The following is a 16,454-nucleotide window of genomic DNA, read 5'->3' as shown; positions in this document are numbered from 1 at the left end:
TAGGAACTAAGATGTTATGTCACTTGTGCTTGTAGTTACACTGGCTCACTCACCCTTCAAACTGGAACAAAACAATACTGAGTACTGTTATTTGGCTGTAGAATAACTGATGAGTGGGTGGTAACTACCCAGACGGGCTTGCACAAAGCCCTACCACCAAGTATACATGTTAATACTATAGTTAATTTTAAGCATTGCTTAGATCGCTGATGCGCCATTACCTAAACAATAATAATAATATGAGACAACATCACATACATTACTCTGATCCCAATGTAAGTAGCGAAGCACTTGTGTTATGGAAAATCAGAAGTAACGAAGGTACCACAAACACCCAGACCCAAGACAACATAGAAAACTAATGATAATCTATATCGACTCGGCCGGGAATTGAACCCGGAACCTCGGAGTTGCGTACCCTTAAAAACCGGTGTACACACCACTCGACCACGGAGGTCGTAACTAAGATGTTAAGTTCCTTGTTGCTGTAAGCATTGCTTTCATCACCAATGGGTCACTTACCTTGGTTCCGAGGTTTTAAGATCCATGCTGCTGTAATAACATTGGCTCGCTTAATATTTTAACGAGAAGACAAATTATTGTCGTAGTACTGAATAAGTATTGTTGTTTGTGTAGGTACCACCAACTGAGCCCATGTCTATGCTCGGTGGTTACCACTTATCATAAAGTGGCCCACCACCCTCGTGCACCTACGATATAAAAATAACCTTAACATTAATAACCTCCGTCAAATGCCTTGTTTAAACTACAAAAACTTCCAATATGTTCGTGAAATATTGCAACTGAAGTAAATAAACTTTGAACAGTCCAGCAAACGAATATATTTTAATTTTAGTATCTTTAACATTTACAATTTTCCTAAATGAACTAGTGACGTACCTCGGCTTCGATCGAAGCAATTTCAATGAAGAAAATTATTTAATCTAAATATAATTTGTACCCTATACCACTCAAGAATAATGGAGCTCTCAACATGTGATTTTTAGAATTCTGACGAATAATCTTTAATTACAACAAAGAAATTTTACTTTTATATACTATAAATGCGAGTAGCCCAAGAACAGTATATTCAAAATTCATTAGTGTTTTGGTATTTTATTTTTTGTCATCTTTTTTGTATTCATATATTATGTAACAGAGAGTCGAGATGGCCCAGTGGTAAGAACGCGTGCATCTTAACCGATGATTGCGGGTTCAAACCCAGGCAAGCACCGCTGATTCATGTGCTTAATTTGTCTTTATAATTCATCTCGTGCTCAGCTGTGAAGGAAAACATCGCGAGGAAACCTGCATGTGACAAATTTCATAGAAATTCTGCCACATGTGTATTCCACCAACCCGCATTGGAACAGCGTGGTAGAATATGTTCCAAACCTTCTCCTCAAAGGGAGAGGAGGCCTTTAGACCAGCAAAGGAAATTTACAGGCTGTTGTTGTTTGTTTGTTTGTTATTATGTAACAAATATTTGGAATTTAAGTGTCTTAATAAATAGAGCAATGTCGCTTTGTTGGCGGTCGTAAATAACTGCACCACAATTTTATATAATCGCAGTTATTATCGTTCGCATCTTGTTTTTGTTCAATAGAATGCTTAAACAAATTAATTATTATTATTAATAACACTCCTAACAAGCGTGATGATAATTGATATTTTATGGTTTCATAAGACGTGGATAAAAATTTTGAACGAAATGTCACGTTCACAGCTTTCCATTAATTGAAAACAACTGCGAAAACACGATTGATTTAATTAATATGTAAGACCACAGCGTTGGTGGTGTAATGGTCAGCATAGTTGCCTTCCAAGCAGTTGATCCGGGTTCGATTCCCGGCCAACGCACATTTTTTATATATGTACCTAATTATAATATTTTTTTTGAATATTTCTTTAACGAAGTTTTGTTTGGTTAACAGAAAATGAAAATGTTACTTTTATTAGATCAAGGGTATGTCTAATATTTCTAGAGTTAGAGAATTTCAAGAAAGAATGTTCTAGAAGTACCAAGAAGACACGAAGTGGTCTTATTATATTTGTTTTATTTACATAAAACAGTATTAATGTTGACTCAAAATAAAAATACCAATAATTTCCAAAACTTCCTTATATTCATTCCCCCACCAATGACAAAAAAGTGTGCGTTGGCCGGGAATCGAACCCGGATCAACTGCTTGGAAGGCAACTATGCTGACCATTACACCACCAACGCCTTGATAGAACACATTAATACAGACAGTCATGTTTTCGCAGATGTTTTCAAATCCGTGACTCTATATTCAAAATTATTATACCACGTATTACGAAATCCAACTCCAGTTATTTAGTTAGATAAAGCTAATTGATACAATAAGAATCTATCCATACTTTTTAATTAAACGGGAAACTCGCCAGGTTGTCATCAGCAGTAGGCTGATTTGGAAATATACACTTTAAGATAACATTTAGAAAAAAAAAAAATGTACTGCCAAAACATTGGTCGACGACCACCAAAGATACAAGCGGTAAGGTAATACGGGACACGTTTGTGTGACCAAGTGCATGTGGGAGCAAACAGCATTCATCCAGGGTAGGAGGTCAGAGATCAAAGCGTGTTCAATGTAGTTATCCCAGACGGGTGAGAGGACTACCCGATATTCCTTGTTCCAGAACTAATGACAACTGGGGCAGGTCATCCTTATCTTATATGATGGGTTAAATGAATTCGGGGCAAACTAACTACTAATGTTTGACTTGGACTTGGTCAATGCCTCCCTCTTTACTTCAGTAAAGCAGAAGACCATAGCAAGCAAGAAGCCCATGATAAGAACCTTGGTGTTTGTGATTAGTGAAGACTTTTCGTTGGTGAGTGTTATAAAGGCTAAACACAACAGTGGTAGATTTCTTTTGCGAACAGATTATCTATTCAGAAGCAGCGAAGGGAAGATTCTCTCGTATATCTTTTTGTCAAGAAACCTGGGGAATTTAAGAGGAGGGTTCACGTTACTTCTTACCTCACGCTCACTATAGAGGAACCATGGATGTTCTAGGTAGCCTGAGTTTTGTCAAAACCTTCTCACGATAGCATGCGTATGTGACCTTGGAAAAAGCCGTTGATATTGCATTTCGATGTCAGATAATAATATATGATTAATACGAATTGATGCATTGTGATACTGACGTCATATATGATTAAAACCTCAAACTTATTACAAAAAATATGCGAAGTATGTATTAATTATAATGTTAGAATGTATGTAACTGTACTCACATTTAGCTATGTAAGCATAATTTTATTAGTATATTTTATCATATATGAGTTAGACCAATAAACGCCACGGTAAACAGTTGTTTTCTTTAACTAGAGAGTAAGTACCATCACATATGGTACAGATCGGATCGTACCATTTCTCGTAAAGCACATGAAACAGTCGTTGTTCTTGATCTCTCTCTCCTCTTCCATCTAAGTTCCATTTAATCGGCTTAAGAGAAAACAATAAAGATAATTCTTTATTGTTTTACTACTTCTTTATCAAGAAATTGACATACTTTTTCCTTTAAGTTATTTTAATACAAATTATATTTGAGTAATAAAAACCAAAAGTATCAAATAAAATTGTTTTTGATATCATACTAACAAAAAGTGTGCGTTGGCCGGGAATCGAACCCGGATCAACTGCTTGGAAGGCAACTATGCTGACCATTACACCACCAACGCATCTGTAGAACCTTATCAAAATTATAGTTTAATCTAGTACTATTATTGTTATCCAATTAATATGAATATGTGTAGTATCTCGCTCGCCCACCTAGTATCATAAACACTTCCTTCAATACCTCTACCTAAAGTTCCCAGGGCAGAACACTGGCGAAAAGCGTGTTTACAATCTAGGGATCAGCAACAAAAAGTGTGCGTTGGCCGGGAATCGAACCCGGATCAACTGCTTGGAAGGCAACTATGCTGACCATTACACCACCAACGCTTATAGAGCCTTTTGAAATTTGCGATTACTAAATTTTGTAATATTCTCATATTATTTAAATGTTTTATTATAACCGTGTTTTATTTAAACATAACTAGATAACATACATAAAAAACAGTTTACCTGCATAGGTCACAAAGCAAGACTAAAATCTAACCTCCTCTTGAAAATAAGTTTGATGCTTCGATAACGATTTTTGGACACATAACGCGAATACGACACATGTATATTCTTCCTTGGAGCACGAAAATACTTAGAAAACAAGATACCCAATTGAAAACGCACTGGCAATCTTCAGTCAGATTCATGCATATTTACAATTAATCTAGCTTATATATAGAATCAAAATACAAACAACAACAACAACAACAGCCTGTAAATTCCCACTGCTGGGCTAAAGGCCTCCTCTCCCTTTAAGGAGAAGGTTTTTAACATATTCCACCACGCTGTTCCAATGCGGGTTGGTGGAATACACATGTGGCAGAATTTCTATGAAATTTGTCACATGCAGGTTTCCTCACGATGTTTTCCTTCACCGCTGAGCACGAGATGAATTATAAAGACAAATTAAGCACATGAATCAGCGGTGCTTGCCTGGGTTTGAACCCGTAATCATCGGTTAAGATGCACGCGTTCTAACCACTGGGCTTTCTATGCAAATACATACAGCATAAAACTTATTTTCTGAACTAGTCTTAGCTTGGTGGTGAGCTTTGTACAAGCCCGTCTAGCTACCACTCACTCGTCAGATATTCTACCGCCAAAGAATAGTACTTGTTGTTGTTGTGTTCCAGTTTGAAGGGTGAGTGAGCTAGTGTAAATACATGAACAGGGGACATAACGCACAGGGGACATAAAAGGCCTAATTTTGTCTTGCATTGTGTTCGAATTTCAAAAAACATACTCTTCTATAATACATATCTACATATGATAAGTTTATGATATATTGGTCTTATAGTAATATATCAGTAATGCGAGTGATTGCAGCATGTATTGTTATTAACATCTGGACTAATATTCGCGGCTTCAATGCCGTTCAAGACAAATATTGACTTAAGCTCACAGGTGTTTGATCTAGATGTTTCTGGTCGCTACGTGTATGTGTCAGTGTAACCGCGGCATATGGGTCATTGTGTTTAGAGAGATAACTATTTATTCACTTTATACAAACGCGTCGGTACAAGTAGCCGAAAATTGGTAACGTCCTCCTGACCGATTTTTGCCAACATGACAATTGCGCAGGACGTTTTTTATTGTTCAAGTGCGAACGAATATAGTTTTACTATATTTATAATATTATTACACTTTAATTAAACATAAAACTGCTAGGAGTGGGAACTTGCGACTCTGCATCGCTAGGTTTCGCCAAAAACCCTTGACACTTAACAGATGCCTTCTATCTGTAACCGAAACTAAAGACTGTGTAGCGCTACAGCGTGATATTGATGCCGTAGTTGACTGGACTATAAGAAACAAATTATCATTTAATAATTCAAAATGTAAAACTATCACCTTTTCTCGATCTCATAAACTTATTAAAAATATATACAATCTATCTGACACACCGATGGAGAATGTACCAAAAATCAGGGATTTAGGAGTTATGATGGATAGGAAATTAAATTTTCATGATCATATACTTAAAACATGCAAAGATGCTAATAAATGCCTTGGTTTCATTATTAGAATATCATCGCAATTTAAGAATACCAAAGCAATAGAAAAATTATATAATGCCTATGTCCGCAGTAAATTAGAATATAATGCAATAGTTTGGAGTCCGCGTGAGGCAAAGTATGCAATAATGTTAGAAAAAATACAAAGAAAATTCTGTAGATATTTGTTTAAACGTAAATATGGATACTACCCTTTTCTATACCCTTCAATGTTTGTGGCAGGTATGGTTGGTCTAGATTCACTTCAGCTTAGGCGAGACTCCGCACATATAAAATTTTATTATTTAATTTTAGTGCATAGGGTGGATAGCACTGCTGTACGCGAAGCAATATATTTATATGTTCCCGACAAATATATGCGTGGTGTTGGAAGACGGCAACATACTCGTGGATTGTTTTGCTACCCACCTATGTGGCATTCAGCCCAAGCTAGCAACAGCCCCACTGCTAGGGCTGTTAAACTTTTGAATAACTTTATACGTTATCGAGATGTAGACATATTTTATGATCCTATTTATACTATATTTAAACAAATTTACATATTCCTAAATTTTAATTAATAATTTTGTAGTTCCTAAATAGATTTAAGCTTATTTTGTTTATAATTTTTTTTTTTTTTTTTTTTACTAAATTTTATTTCATTTGTCTTTGTAGTATGTTTAATTAAAATTAGTAAGAATGTTTAAAATAAAAAAAAAATGTTTAGTAATTAGTGTAAATATAAGCGACTTGGTGTAAATACTGTAATGCTTATATTTTCAAATAAAGATTATTATTATTATTTACTCTAAAGTACATGTAATGTATGTATGTATATGACAGTTTGTCAGTCTTGGTGGAGCTTTGTGCAAGCTCGTCTGGATAGGTACCCCCCACTAATTAGATATCCTACTGCCGAGCAGCAGCTCTCAGTATTGTTGTGTTTTGGTTTAAATGGTTAGTGAGCTAGTGTAACTACACAATTGACTTAAATCTTAGTTCACAAAGTTGGTGACGCGTTGACGATGTAAGAATTGGTTAATATTTCTTACAGCATCATTGTCTATGGGCGATAGTGATCACTAAGTATCAGTAGTGTAAAAAGTAGATCAGGTGAGGACTGACAACTTAACGGACTTTCTGAGGCACCAAACTAATTTTAAAAAGACAGTTGGTATTTGCACTGTATAAGGGACGCCGAGCCGAGATGGCTCAGTGGTAAGAACGAGTGCATCTTAACCAATGATTGTGGATTCAAACCCAGCCAAGCACCACTAAATATTCATGTGCTTAATTTGTGTTTATAATTCATCTCGTGCTCGACGGTAAAAAAAAACATCGTGAGAAAACTTGCATGTGTCTAATTTCATAGACATTCCGCCACATGGGTATTCAACCAACCCGCATTGGAACAGCGTGGTGGGATATGTTCCAAGCCCTCTCCTCAGAGGTAGAGAGGGCCTTAGCCCAACAGTGGTAAATTGACAGTCTGTTGTTGTAAATAACACCAATGGAGACTCAGGGCTAACATACCTATATACTAGCCTATCAACCTATTCTACTAATTATTTCATCACTAAATAATAATAATAATAATAATAAGCCTTTTATTTCATTCCCTTAGTTAATAATACATTTCATTTAACAATATAATATAATTCAATTGATTATAGCACTATTATTGTATCAATTAGTGTAATATAATATTCAAATATTCAAACATGCATTACACAGTTGTAAATTATAAAATGATTAATTTAAAAAAATACATTTAATTGTTTATATTATTATTCTATTAAATTTATTTAGTTTATTCCAACATGCACTACACAATTTTAAGTTAATAAAATGTTTCATGTTTATTTATATATTAAGTTAACTTATAATAAAATTACACTAAATTACACTCATTTAAAGGGAACTCCCGTGCGGGTAAAGGCCTCCTCCAGACTAGACCATTTTTCTCTTTCTTGAGCTACCTTCATCCAGCTCTCTCCAGCGACAGCTCGTATGTCATCCGCCCAGCGCTTGAGCGGGCGGCCCACACGTCGCTTGCCCGTACTGGGACCTCTCCACTTGGTTATTCTCTTTGTCCATCTGCCATCCTCATAACGAGACAGGTGGCCCGCCCATTTCCATTTCAGCTTTCTAACATGGGTTATTGCGTCTGAGACCTGTGTTCGTTTGCGAATTTCAGTGTTCTTTACCTTATCCGAAAGCTTAAGGTTCAGTATACTTCTTTCCATCGCTCTTTGACAGACTGAAATTTTGCTAGCCGTTTTTTCTGTTAGACACCATGTTTGGCAGCCATATGTGAGGCAGGGTAGTACACAAGAATCTAGTACTTTCTTTTTGAGTTTGGTGGACAACTTAGATTTCAGAATGTGTTTCAAGGACCAGTAACGTTTCCATGCTGATGCAATCCTTCTCTCCACCTCTTCCTTGTCTGTCTCTCTAAAGGACAGTTGCTTGCCCAGGTATATGTAGTCATTGACATAATCTACATTTTTGCCGTTAATTTTAATAGGTGTTAAGGTATTGTTAGTCATTATTTTTGTTTTGTCAAAATTTATTTCCAGTCCGACTTTAATGCTTTGTAAGTGTAGGGTTGTTAGCATGTCATTTAGTTCTTCAGCGGTGCTAGCTAGTAATGCAATATCGTCCGCAAATCGCAGATGGCTCAAGTATTTGTCGTCTATTTTTATACCTTTGTTGCTCCAACTTGAATCTTTAAGAATGAGTTCTAAAACAGCTATGAAAATTTTCGGTGACAAAGGATCTCCCTGGCGGACGCCGCGTTCTATTTTGAAAGTTGGTCCGGTTCTCTCCAGTCTGACTTTACTTTTGCAGTTCTCGTATATGTTGCTAATGATGTCTATGTACGTTGTCTCTACTTCGTGGTATTCTAGAGCTTCTTTGATGGACGCATGTGAGATAGAGTCAAAGGCTTTTCGGTAGTCCACGAAGGCTATGTAGAGTGGGGAATTAAATTCTTTAAATTTTTCTATCACTTGGCTGAGAACGTGAATGTGGTCTATTGTAGAGTATTTAGTCCTAAAACCGGCTTGCTCTATGGGTTGTTTCGCATCTATATTTGTTCCAATTCTTTTCAGCAGACATTGGGAGAACAATTTATACAAACTAGCCATGAGACTAATCGGTCTGTAATTGGAGACTTCTGATGGATCTCCTTTCTTGTAAATAAGTATGATTTCAGATACCGTCCATTGCTCTGGCACTTTCCGTTCTTTCAGGATTCTGTTGAATAGTATGGTAATTAAGGCGGAAATAATTTTTTCGCCTATTTTCAGTGCTTCATTAATAATAGAATCCGGGCCTGGGCTTTTTCGATTATTTAGGTTTCTGATACCCCATACAATTTCCGTTAAGGAGAAGTCTTTCACTTCGGCTTCAACATTCAGTTCTTTAGAAATTCTGTTTATTGATACATCTTTAGAGGGTCTCTTTCTATAGAGTTCTCTGTAAAAATTTGTGGCCAACAAAACTAAGTCATTTCTGTTCTCCGAACTGCCTTCCGAGGTATTAATCTTTGGTATCCACATTTTACACTGACGTAGTGACTTATTCGCCGATTTTATACTACCTGTTCTATGTAACCAACTTTCATAGATATCTAGCTTGTAATTTTCGTATTCTTTATAAATAACCTTAGTGATAGTTTTGTACAGACTTTTTAGCTCAATTTTTTCTTCTTTGCTTTTATTATTTTTTAGTTGTAATGTATGCCTTTTCTTAATTAAATCTCTAGTTTCCTTTGATAAATTAAAGCACTTTTTTAATTTCTCATTAGATCTTGCTTGTTTCAGGCTCTCTATGATGCTTATTTCTAAGTAGTCATACAAACACTGAGTAGACATATTTTTGTAGGATTTGCCTTCAAGGGCTTTTTTCAAGGTATCCAAAAATCTTAGTTGTTCTTTTTCTGTTCTCAGCAAAGAGTTATGTTGTGAGAACTTTTTGCGACATTTTTTGTAGTTTTTTATCCTTAATGTACCTCTTATTAATCTGTGGTCTGAAGGAAATGAAATTTTTCTTAGCACCTCGAAATTAATAAAATAATCTCTTGAGTTTGTTAACAGATAGTCGATCTCGTTTTTAGTTGTATTATTAGGTGACATCCATGTCCATCTTTGGCTAAGTTTTTTCTTGTATAAAGTGTTCAGTATGACCATTTCCTCTTCTAAACAGAATTCAGTTAGTCTTTCTCCTCGTTCGTTGCCGGTACCTAGGCCATAGGGTCCGATTATAGGTTCTATAGGTACTTTAGGGATACCTATTTTGGCGTTGAAGTCGCCTATAATGATTATGTTCTGTCCTGAATTTTCCATTGCTTTTTTTACATCAGAATAGAAAAGTTCTAGGTTTTCTTCAGACGAACTTTCAGTAGGGGCGTATACTTGTATTACTGATAGTTCTGTTTTATGAATGCTAATATTGAGCAAAGCTACTCTGTCCGAAAATCCACTGAATTTCTGTATATTTCTTTTATGTGCTTTTTTTACTAAAAATCCAACTCCTCTATGCCCTTTTGTCTGACCAAAATAGTAAAAGATACACCAGTCTCTCTCTTCAATTCCATATCCTTCCTTTCTTATTTCTGATATACCAATTACGTCCCATTTTACTTTTTTAAGAGCAGACTCTAGTTCAATCATACGCGACTCATCTCTGAGAGATCTCACGTTGTATGAGCAAATATAAATATCTTGACAGCGTTTTTCATATGAGTTGATTTTTAATTGCTTAGTTATATCTGGAGGGTTGCGGTCATTTTCTCCCACGGTGACCAACCGGCTTGGGAGAATCAGAGGGGACCTTTTTGATTGCTATTCCTTGTTGTTGTTGTTGTTGCGATTTACAAAGCTTCTTATGTCATGTTTATTTTTCTTAGGAGGGTGTTTGGGGGTTTTGTTTAAAATTTCGTCTTCGTTTTTAGACCCAACAGCTATGTACTCAGGTGATTGTGATTGGTTTCTCTTGTTATTCGAGTTGGAGCGGTCTTTATTCTCTTTCTGTTTCGGATAAATGATTCTATCGAAGCGCAGTACAGCATTGATTCCTTTTTTTCTCTCTATGTTGACTATTTCTTGCAGTTCTTTCCTTTTTTGTACTAATTTTGGTGGAAAGTCTTCCTTGATATAGTATCCACAGTTGAGCTCTTTTAGATATTTTTTACTCTTCAGAACTTGAATTTTTTTCCCGAGCGTGCTAAACGTAACTATGACTGGCCGGGGGTTATGTCCTTTCTTTCCTATGCGTGTTACGCTTTCGATTTCCCATCTTTTACAAGAAGTTGTTAAAAGGTTGTTTGTAACATCTAAAATAGCGTCTTCCAACTCTTGATATGATTTTTCTTTTTCTTCGAGACCAAAAAATATTAAATTTTTCTTCCTTAGTTTGTTGTCTATTATATCTATGTACTTCTCTTGTTCTTCAACTTTTTTTTCTAGATTCTCAAATCTTTTATCTAATTTTTGGAACTGTAAATTGATGTTTTCATTTATTGATGTTGTGATAGTTTCCTGCATATTCTTCATGTCAGTTTTCTGCTGTTGTAAGTCTTTTTGAATGGTTTGTAATATTTTTGTAATATTTTCCATTGTATATATTCGATGGTTGATAAAAAGTTTTAATGTTTAATGCACAATTTTAATATAGCTCCACCTGTCGTGTAGTAGTGGAAACACGATGACCTCGAGGTCCCGAATGCGCTTGCGACTTGGACCTTGTTGTGAAGTCGTTATTCACCAATAGATGGCGCTTTTCCTGCTTTTAGTAAATAGTACCGCAGAATGAGTGATGATTTGCAAATTTACATGTTATGTAAGAATACAAAAACTTGTCTTCATGGTTTTCTTGTCTTGGAAATTGCTTATTTATTCACTTTGGCTACTTTCATCAACGTCTAAGTCTTTTGTCTTCACGGGCGGTATCAATTTCATGAAAATAAACACAATTTAGATCACGATTGTTTCACACTTTTTTTTTTTTTTTTTTTTTTTTTTTTTTTTTTTTTTTTTTTTTTTTTTTTTGCACTTTTACGTCTCGAATGAGTTAGTTCTTCATTTCACTCGCAGGTACTATGCATTTGTCTTGCTAGATTATTAATCCTCACTTGCATTTGGTGGTTAAAACTATTTATCACAACAAAAATTGACGGAGCTACTCTTAACGTTCGCACTGGTGGCGCCCTCCTAGCATTTCAAGACCTTACTTCATAGGATCATTTCATCACTAAACAGCGTCATAATTAATAGATTGACTGAGTAATCATTGACTATTTTCTCCCATATTTCTTTTATGGCCAGAGGATATAAAAGTGAACTGTACAGAAAGTGACTTGTAACAGAAAATATTATTGCTGTGTTTGTAATGACACCGGCTCGCTCGCCTTTCAGAATAATTGGAAAGTAATTGGTACTTATGCAGACAGCTAGAATGTTAGAAACGTAATATTTAAACGTTGGATTTTTTCCTTTTCCATACTAAAATAAAAATGTCCAAGGCCTCGGAATTTATACTTGATGTCCAAAAATCGATAACTACGAAATTTTTAAGATATTTCCTGCTTCGCACGACCCCTTTGTGGAATCAGCTTTCGCCGGCGATTTTTCCGAACCGATACGACTTAGGAACCTTCAAGAGAGCGTACTCCTTCCTTGCAATGTTGATGCAATCTCCTTCCTTGCAAAAAAAAAAATGTTGCAAAAATGTATGGGCGGTAGTAGTCACTTCCCATCAGGTAAGCCTCCACATCGTTTGCAAGTTAATACCTTTCTAGCAATAACCTTATCATGAAATATAAAATCAAATTGATTATTCTTATACTTGAAACCAATATCAATAAACTCTGACTGTTCTATTGTTTTAAATGGAAGCAATCAAATATTTATATCATATCAATATAACGTACCAGATGACTGCATCTCCGGTGAGATGGAAATAGCCGGTAACTATGTTATTGCGTCTCACTCTAACTTACATTATATTGTATTGCTATTTCATCTCGTCACTAGTAACGCGTTCAATCGATTCTTTTTTGTGAATTACAGGATATATAAGCTATTGGATTTGTCTGAAGATATTTACGTCGTAGGTCTATACCAGTTAATCTGGACAGTATCTTTTTTCTGTTAAAATCAATCCTGATATTAAAATAAAAACCTTATAAAATTAAGAAAAACGTTTCCATGATGGCCAAGATGGCCCAGTGGTTAGAACGCGTGCATCTTAACCGATCACTGCGGGTTTAAACCCAGGCAAGCACCACTGAATATTTTTGTGTTTAATTTGTATTTATAATTCATCTCTTGCTCAGCGGTGAAGGAAAACATCGGGAGTAACCTGCATGTGTCTAATTTCATAGATATTCTTTTACATGTGTCTTCCACCAACCTGCATTAGAAAGGCGTGGTTGAATATGTTCCAAATCTGCTGTTGTTGTATCCATGATTATAATAATAGGATGCTTCTTTAGACTCTTAACTATTTACATAATACTTAATCGCACTCTTATTTAACGCTGAGTCAAGCTAATGTGTCAACGAATTGTTTGAATTTAAACGTGACACCGACGTCTTAAGAAAGGGCGATAAATTGATTGGAATGCGATGACACCTATCACGTAATCGAACTTGATAATGATATTCAGCTGTTTTATGTTGAAATTACTAAAAGTATAAGTAGGAATGTTGGGACGTACTAAAAGTCCATAGACAGGTTAATATGTTTTAATTTTTGAGCAAGACCACGTATTACTATTTACAATTTTATGTGTTGAAAATGTAGGAGAAGAGAGCGAGTGGGGCCTGTCGGGGCCTTATATACCCGGGCCTCCATCACTGCAGACACAACGTCACACTCGCCCATTGGCTGCCGATCGCAAGTCTGCGACCGATGCGTTAGTCGCAACAAGGAACGTTTGATGAAAATTAAAAGGATTCCTGATTAATTGAAGCTTACATCACTATTTAAAACTTCGTTCCGATAAAGAGAAATAAATGTAATCATGAACGTTGAAGGGGAACTCGCAGCAAGTATTGATAATTAATAAATATTATATCGACCATCTGAGATAGCATGATAAAGATCTTATAAATATACCTTTTTAATTGAATAAACGTGTTACTTATTATATATGGTTGAATGGATAATCAATTATCTTTTTTAGAATTAAATATTCATCAGAAATTACGTGAAATAAATTAATTATAACAGTACTAGCGACCCACCCCGGCTTCAAACGGTGCAATAATTGATACCAAAATATATATTCAGAATTTGTTTATGTTTCTTTACTATATTGTCCATGTAATATATACAAAAACCTTAATCTCGAATCACTCTATCTATTAAAAAAAACCGCATCAAAATCCGTTGCGTAATTTTAAAGATCTAAGCATACAAAAGGACAGACAGCGTTAAGCTACTTTGCTTTATACTATGTAATAATGATTATTATGTTAAATATCATTTTCATGAGATAAATACAGGATGTTCAAAATGCTTCAAGGTGATAAATTAATATGTATCTATTAGAATGTTACAAACATTTAATCCAGTGAGATATATCTCTGGATTCTATCACGTGTAGCAGTTAATAGTCATGGCCCGGGGGCATTGCACGTTTTCCACTCGTTAGCTGGAAAAAACGTGATACCTATCCCTTTTATTGGTATAACGTGGACTTCGACACAGACTAGATGATATAAGTATATCAATAACATTTTTCACCGTGTACATTGCTTTGTTATTGGTAAATTTAGTTGGACTATATAACGAAATAATGTAACTTTTTTGTTTAGGTAACAACAACAACAGCCTATAAATTCCCACTGCTGGGCTAAAGGCCTCCTCTCCCTTTGAGGAGAAGGTTTAGAACATATTCTACCACGCTGTTCCAATGCGGGTTGGTGGAATACACATGTGGCAGAATATCTATGAAATTTGTCACAAGCAGGTTTCCTCACGATGTTTTCCTTCACCGCTGAGCACGAGATGAATAATAAAGACAAATTAAGCACATGAATCAGCGGTGCTTGCCTGGGTTAAAACCCGCAATCATCGGTTAAGATGCACGCGTTCTAACCACTGGGCCATCTCGACTCTTGTTTAGGTAAATTATATATTAAAACTGTCTACATGATTACAGTAAACGATTTGGATGATTTGACGTCATTTTCTTCAATCTTGCCCGTTGACTTGCGCTTGATCTTGCGCTCTTAGAATTTTAACAATATCTTACACAACCAATCTAACTAAAGTGTTATATTTCTTGTGCCTATAGATGCACTGACTCATTCACCCTATCGACCGGAATACAATAATTTAATAGTAACGCTGTTTAACGATTGAATATATGATTAGGGGCCGGTAAAATACCAATCGCTATCGCCAGTATAAGATTTCTACTAGTTTTAACTGGTTTTCATATTAATATATTCAAGCTAAATGGTTATAATTATCACCATCACCATCCAGTCACTAATTAAATAAATCATATTTCTTTAGTAAAATTAATAACGGTTACTAATTTAGTCTCGCACGTAACGCTGTTATACTGGTCACTTACTCTGTGGTCATCAGTAATAGTCGCATGTATTTGAAGCGTCTCTTGAAGAGATAAATTCAAACTTCAACTTCAAGTGTGCTTCTTCTTAAACTTAATTTTAATGCACTCCAGTTGATTTATTGCAATATTAAATGTATTAGTCACTATATTGCATAGTCAATATAATATGCGTTAGTGCAGCTTGTAAAAGTACTAATAAAGCTTAATTAGATAGTAAAGAGTTGAGATTTATTTTAATATTAATGCATATTATTATATGATATTTCTGGTATTAATAATTTAATACTTCCATTAATATTGACTATACATTTTAAAACAGCGCCTTATTTATGTTCATTTACAATATTAGTTTCTTGTTAATTTGCTATTAAAAATAATAAGGCGTTAAAATTTTATTGATGTTCAATTGTAAAATGTTTTATGCTAACTTTACCTTAACAATATTTAATTTTAATTAGTCGTTTTCTATTTAAGTGGAGTCAATTAATGTCTAGTTCACATAGAACATCACATGTCATAATGAACAATTCGCGTGTATAATTATTTGTGCATTGCCCGTGACCAGAAAAATACTCATTTCATTGTTATATTTCCTGATTTTGTAACAATACAAAGAAACGTTTTGACAATGGAATGATTGATGATGGGTTAATGTAACTTGCATCGTGTTTATTCAATAAATGTTTAGTTTTTTTACATAATAATTTATTAACAAAAGAATATTTCAACTTTGCTTTGAATTTTCATTCGTATCGTTTACAAATAAATTATTTTCTTTTAATGGCGTATACTTTTATTTGTAAAGGGATAATGAGAGTATAAATGTTGTTTTGACGTTGATTCGATATGCTATGCTGTCTTATTGTCTTCTTTTCACTGTTAAAGTGATGAAAGAAAGGGATAAAAATATGTTTGATTTTATTTAAACGAAGCTTACCGTGTTAGGACGGCTTTATATCTGTGATTCTGATAATTTAGTAAATCTAGAATTCTAGTTAATAATGACGGTTTTGTTTTAAAACGGACGGTGTTACTTTAGTTGTAACCTATCAATCAAGGTGCGTGTAATTTCTACTTCTGAGGAATATGGAAGGGATAAGGGCACGAAGACACTAAGACTTCTAAGCCAATATGGCATGAAATTTAATATTCTATGTTCCTATAATTTCAATGATGACGTCATATTGTTAATTTAAAAAGGGTGCTCGTTAAATAAAATACTTATTTCTA

General features: G+C 34.8%; 1 protein-coding gene and 4 non-coding genes across 5 annotated transcripts; 1 reads left to right on the top strand and 4 right to left on the bottom strand.

Annotated features, from left to right (window-relative positions):
- Positions 1-1,788: 1,788 nt before the first annotated feature.
- Trnag-ucc lies at positions 1,789-1,860 on the top strand. Its single transcript has one exon. It is a non-coding gene; the product is annotated as a tRNA-Gly (tRNA).
- A 295-nt stretch (positions 1,861-2,155) lies between these two features.
- Trnag-ucc lies at positions 2,156-2,227 on the bottom strand. Its single transcript has one exon. It is a non-coding gene; the product is annotated as a tRNA-Gly (tRNA).
- A 1,413-nt stretch (positions 2,228-3,640) lies between these two features.
- Positions 3,641-3,712, bottom strand: Trnag-ucc. Its single transcript has one exon. It is a non-coding gene; the product is annotated as a tRNA-Gly (tRNA).
- Positions 3,713-3,905: 193 nt separating this feature from the next.
- On the bottom strand, positions 3,906-3,977 carry Trnag-ucc. The gene has a single exon. It is a non-coding gene; the product is annotated as a tRNA-Gly (tRNA).
- Positions 3,978-10,479: 6,502 nt separating this feature from the next.
- LOC124539216 lies at positions 10,480-11,253 on the bottom strand. Its single transcript, XM_047116513.1, has one exon. The coding sequence runs from the start codon at positions 11,251-11,253 to the stop codon at positions 10,480-10,482; it is 774 nt and encodes a 257-aa protein (XP_046972469.1).
- Positions 11,254-16,454: the final 5,201 nt, after the last annotated feature.

The sequence above is a fragment of the Vanessa cardui genome, chromosome 22 (genome assembly GCF_905220365.1).
Source record: "Vanessa cardui chromosome 22, ilVanCard2.1, whole genome shotgun sequence".
Classification (NCBI taxonomy): Eukaryota; Metazoa; Arthropoda; class Insecta; order Lepidoptera; family Nymphalidae; genus Vanessa; species Vanessa cardui.
This window is presented reverse-complemented; position numbering and strand designations above follow the sequence as displayed.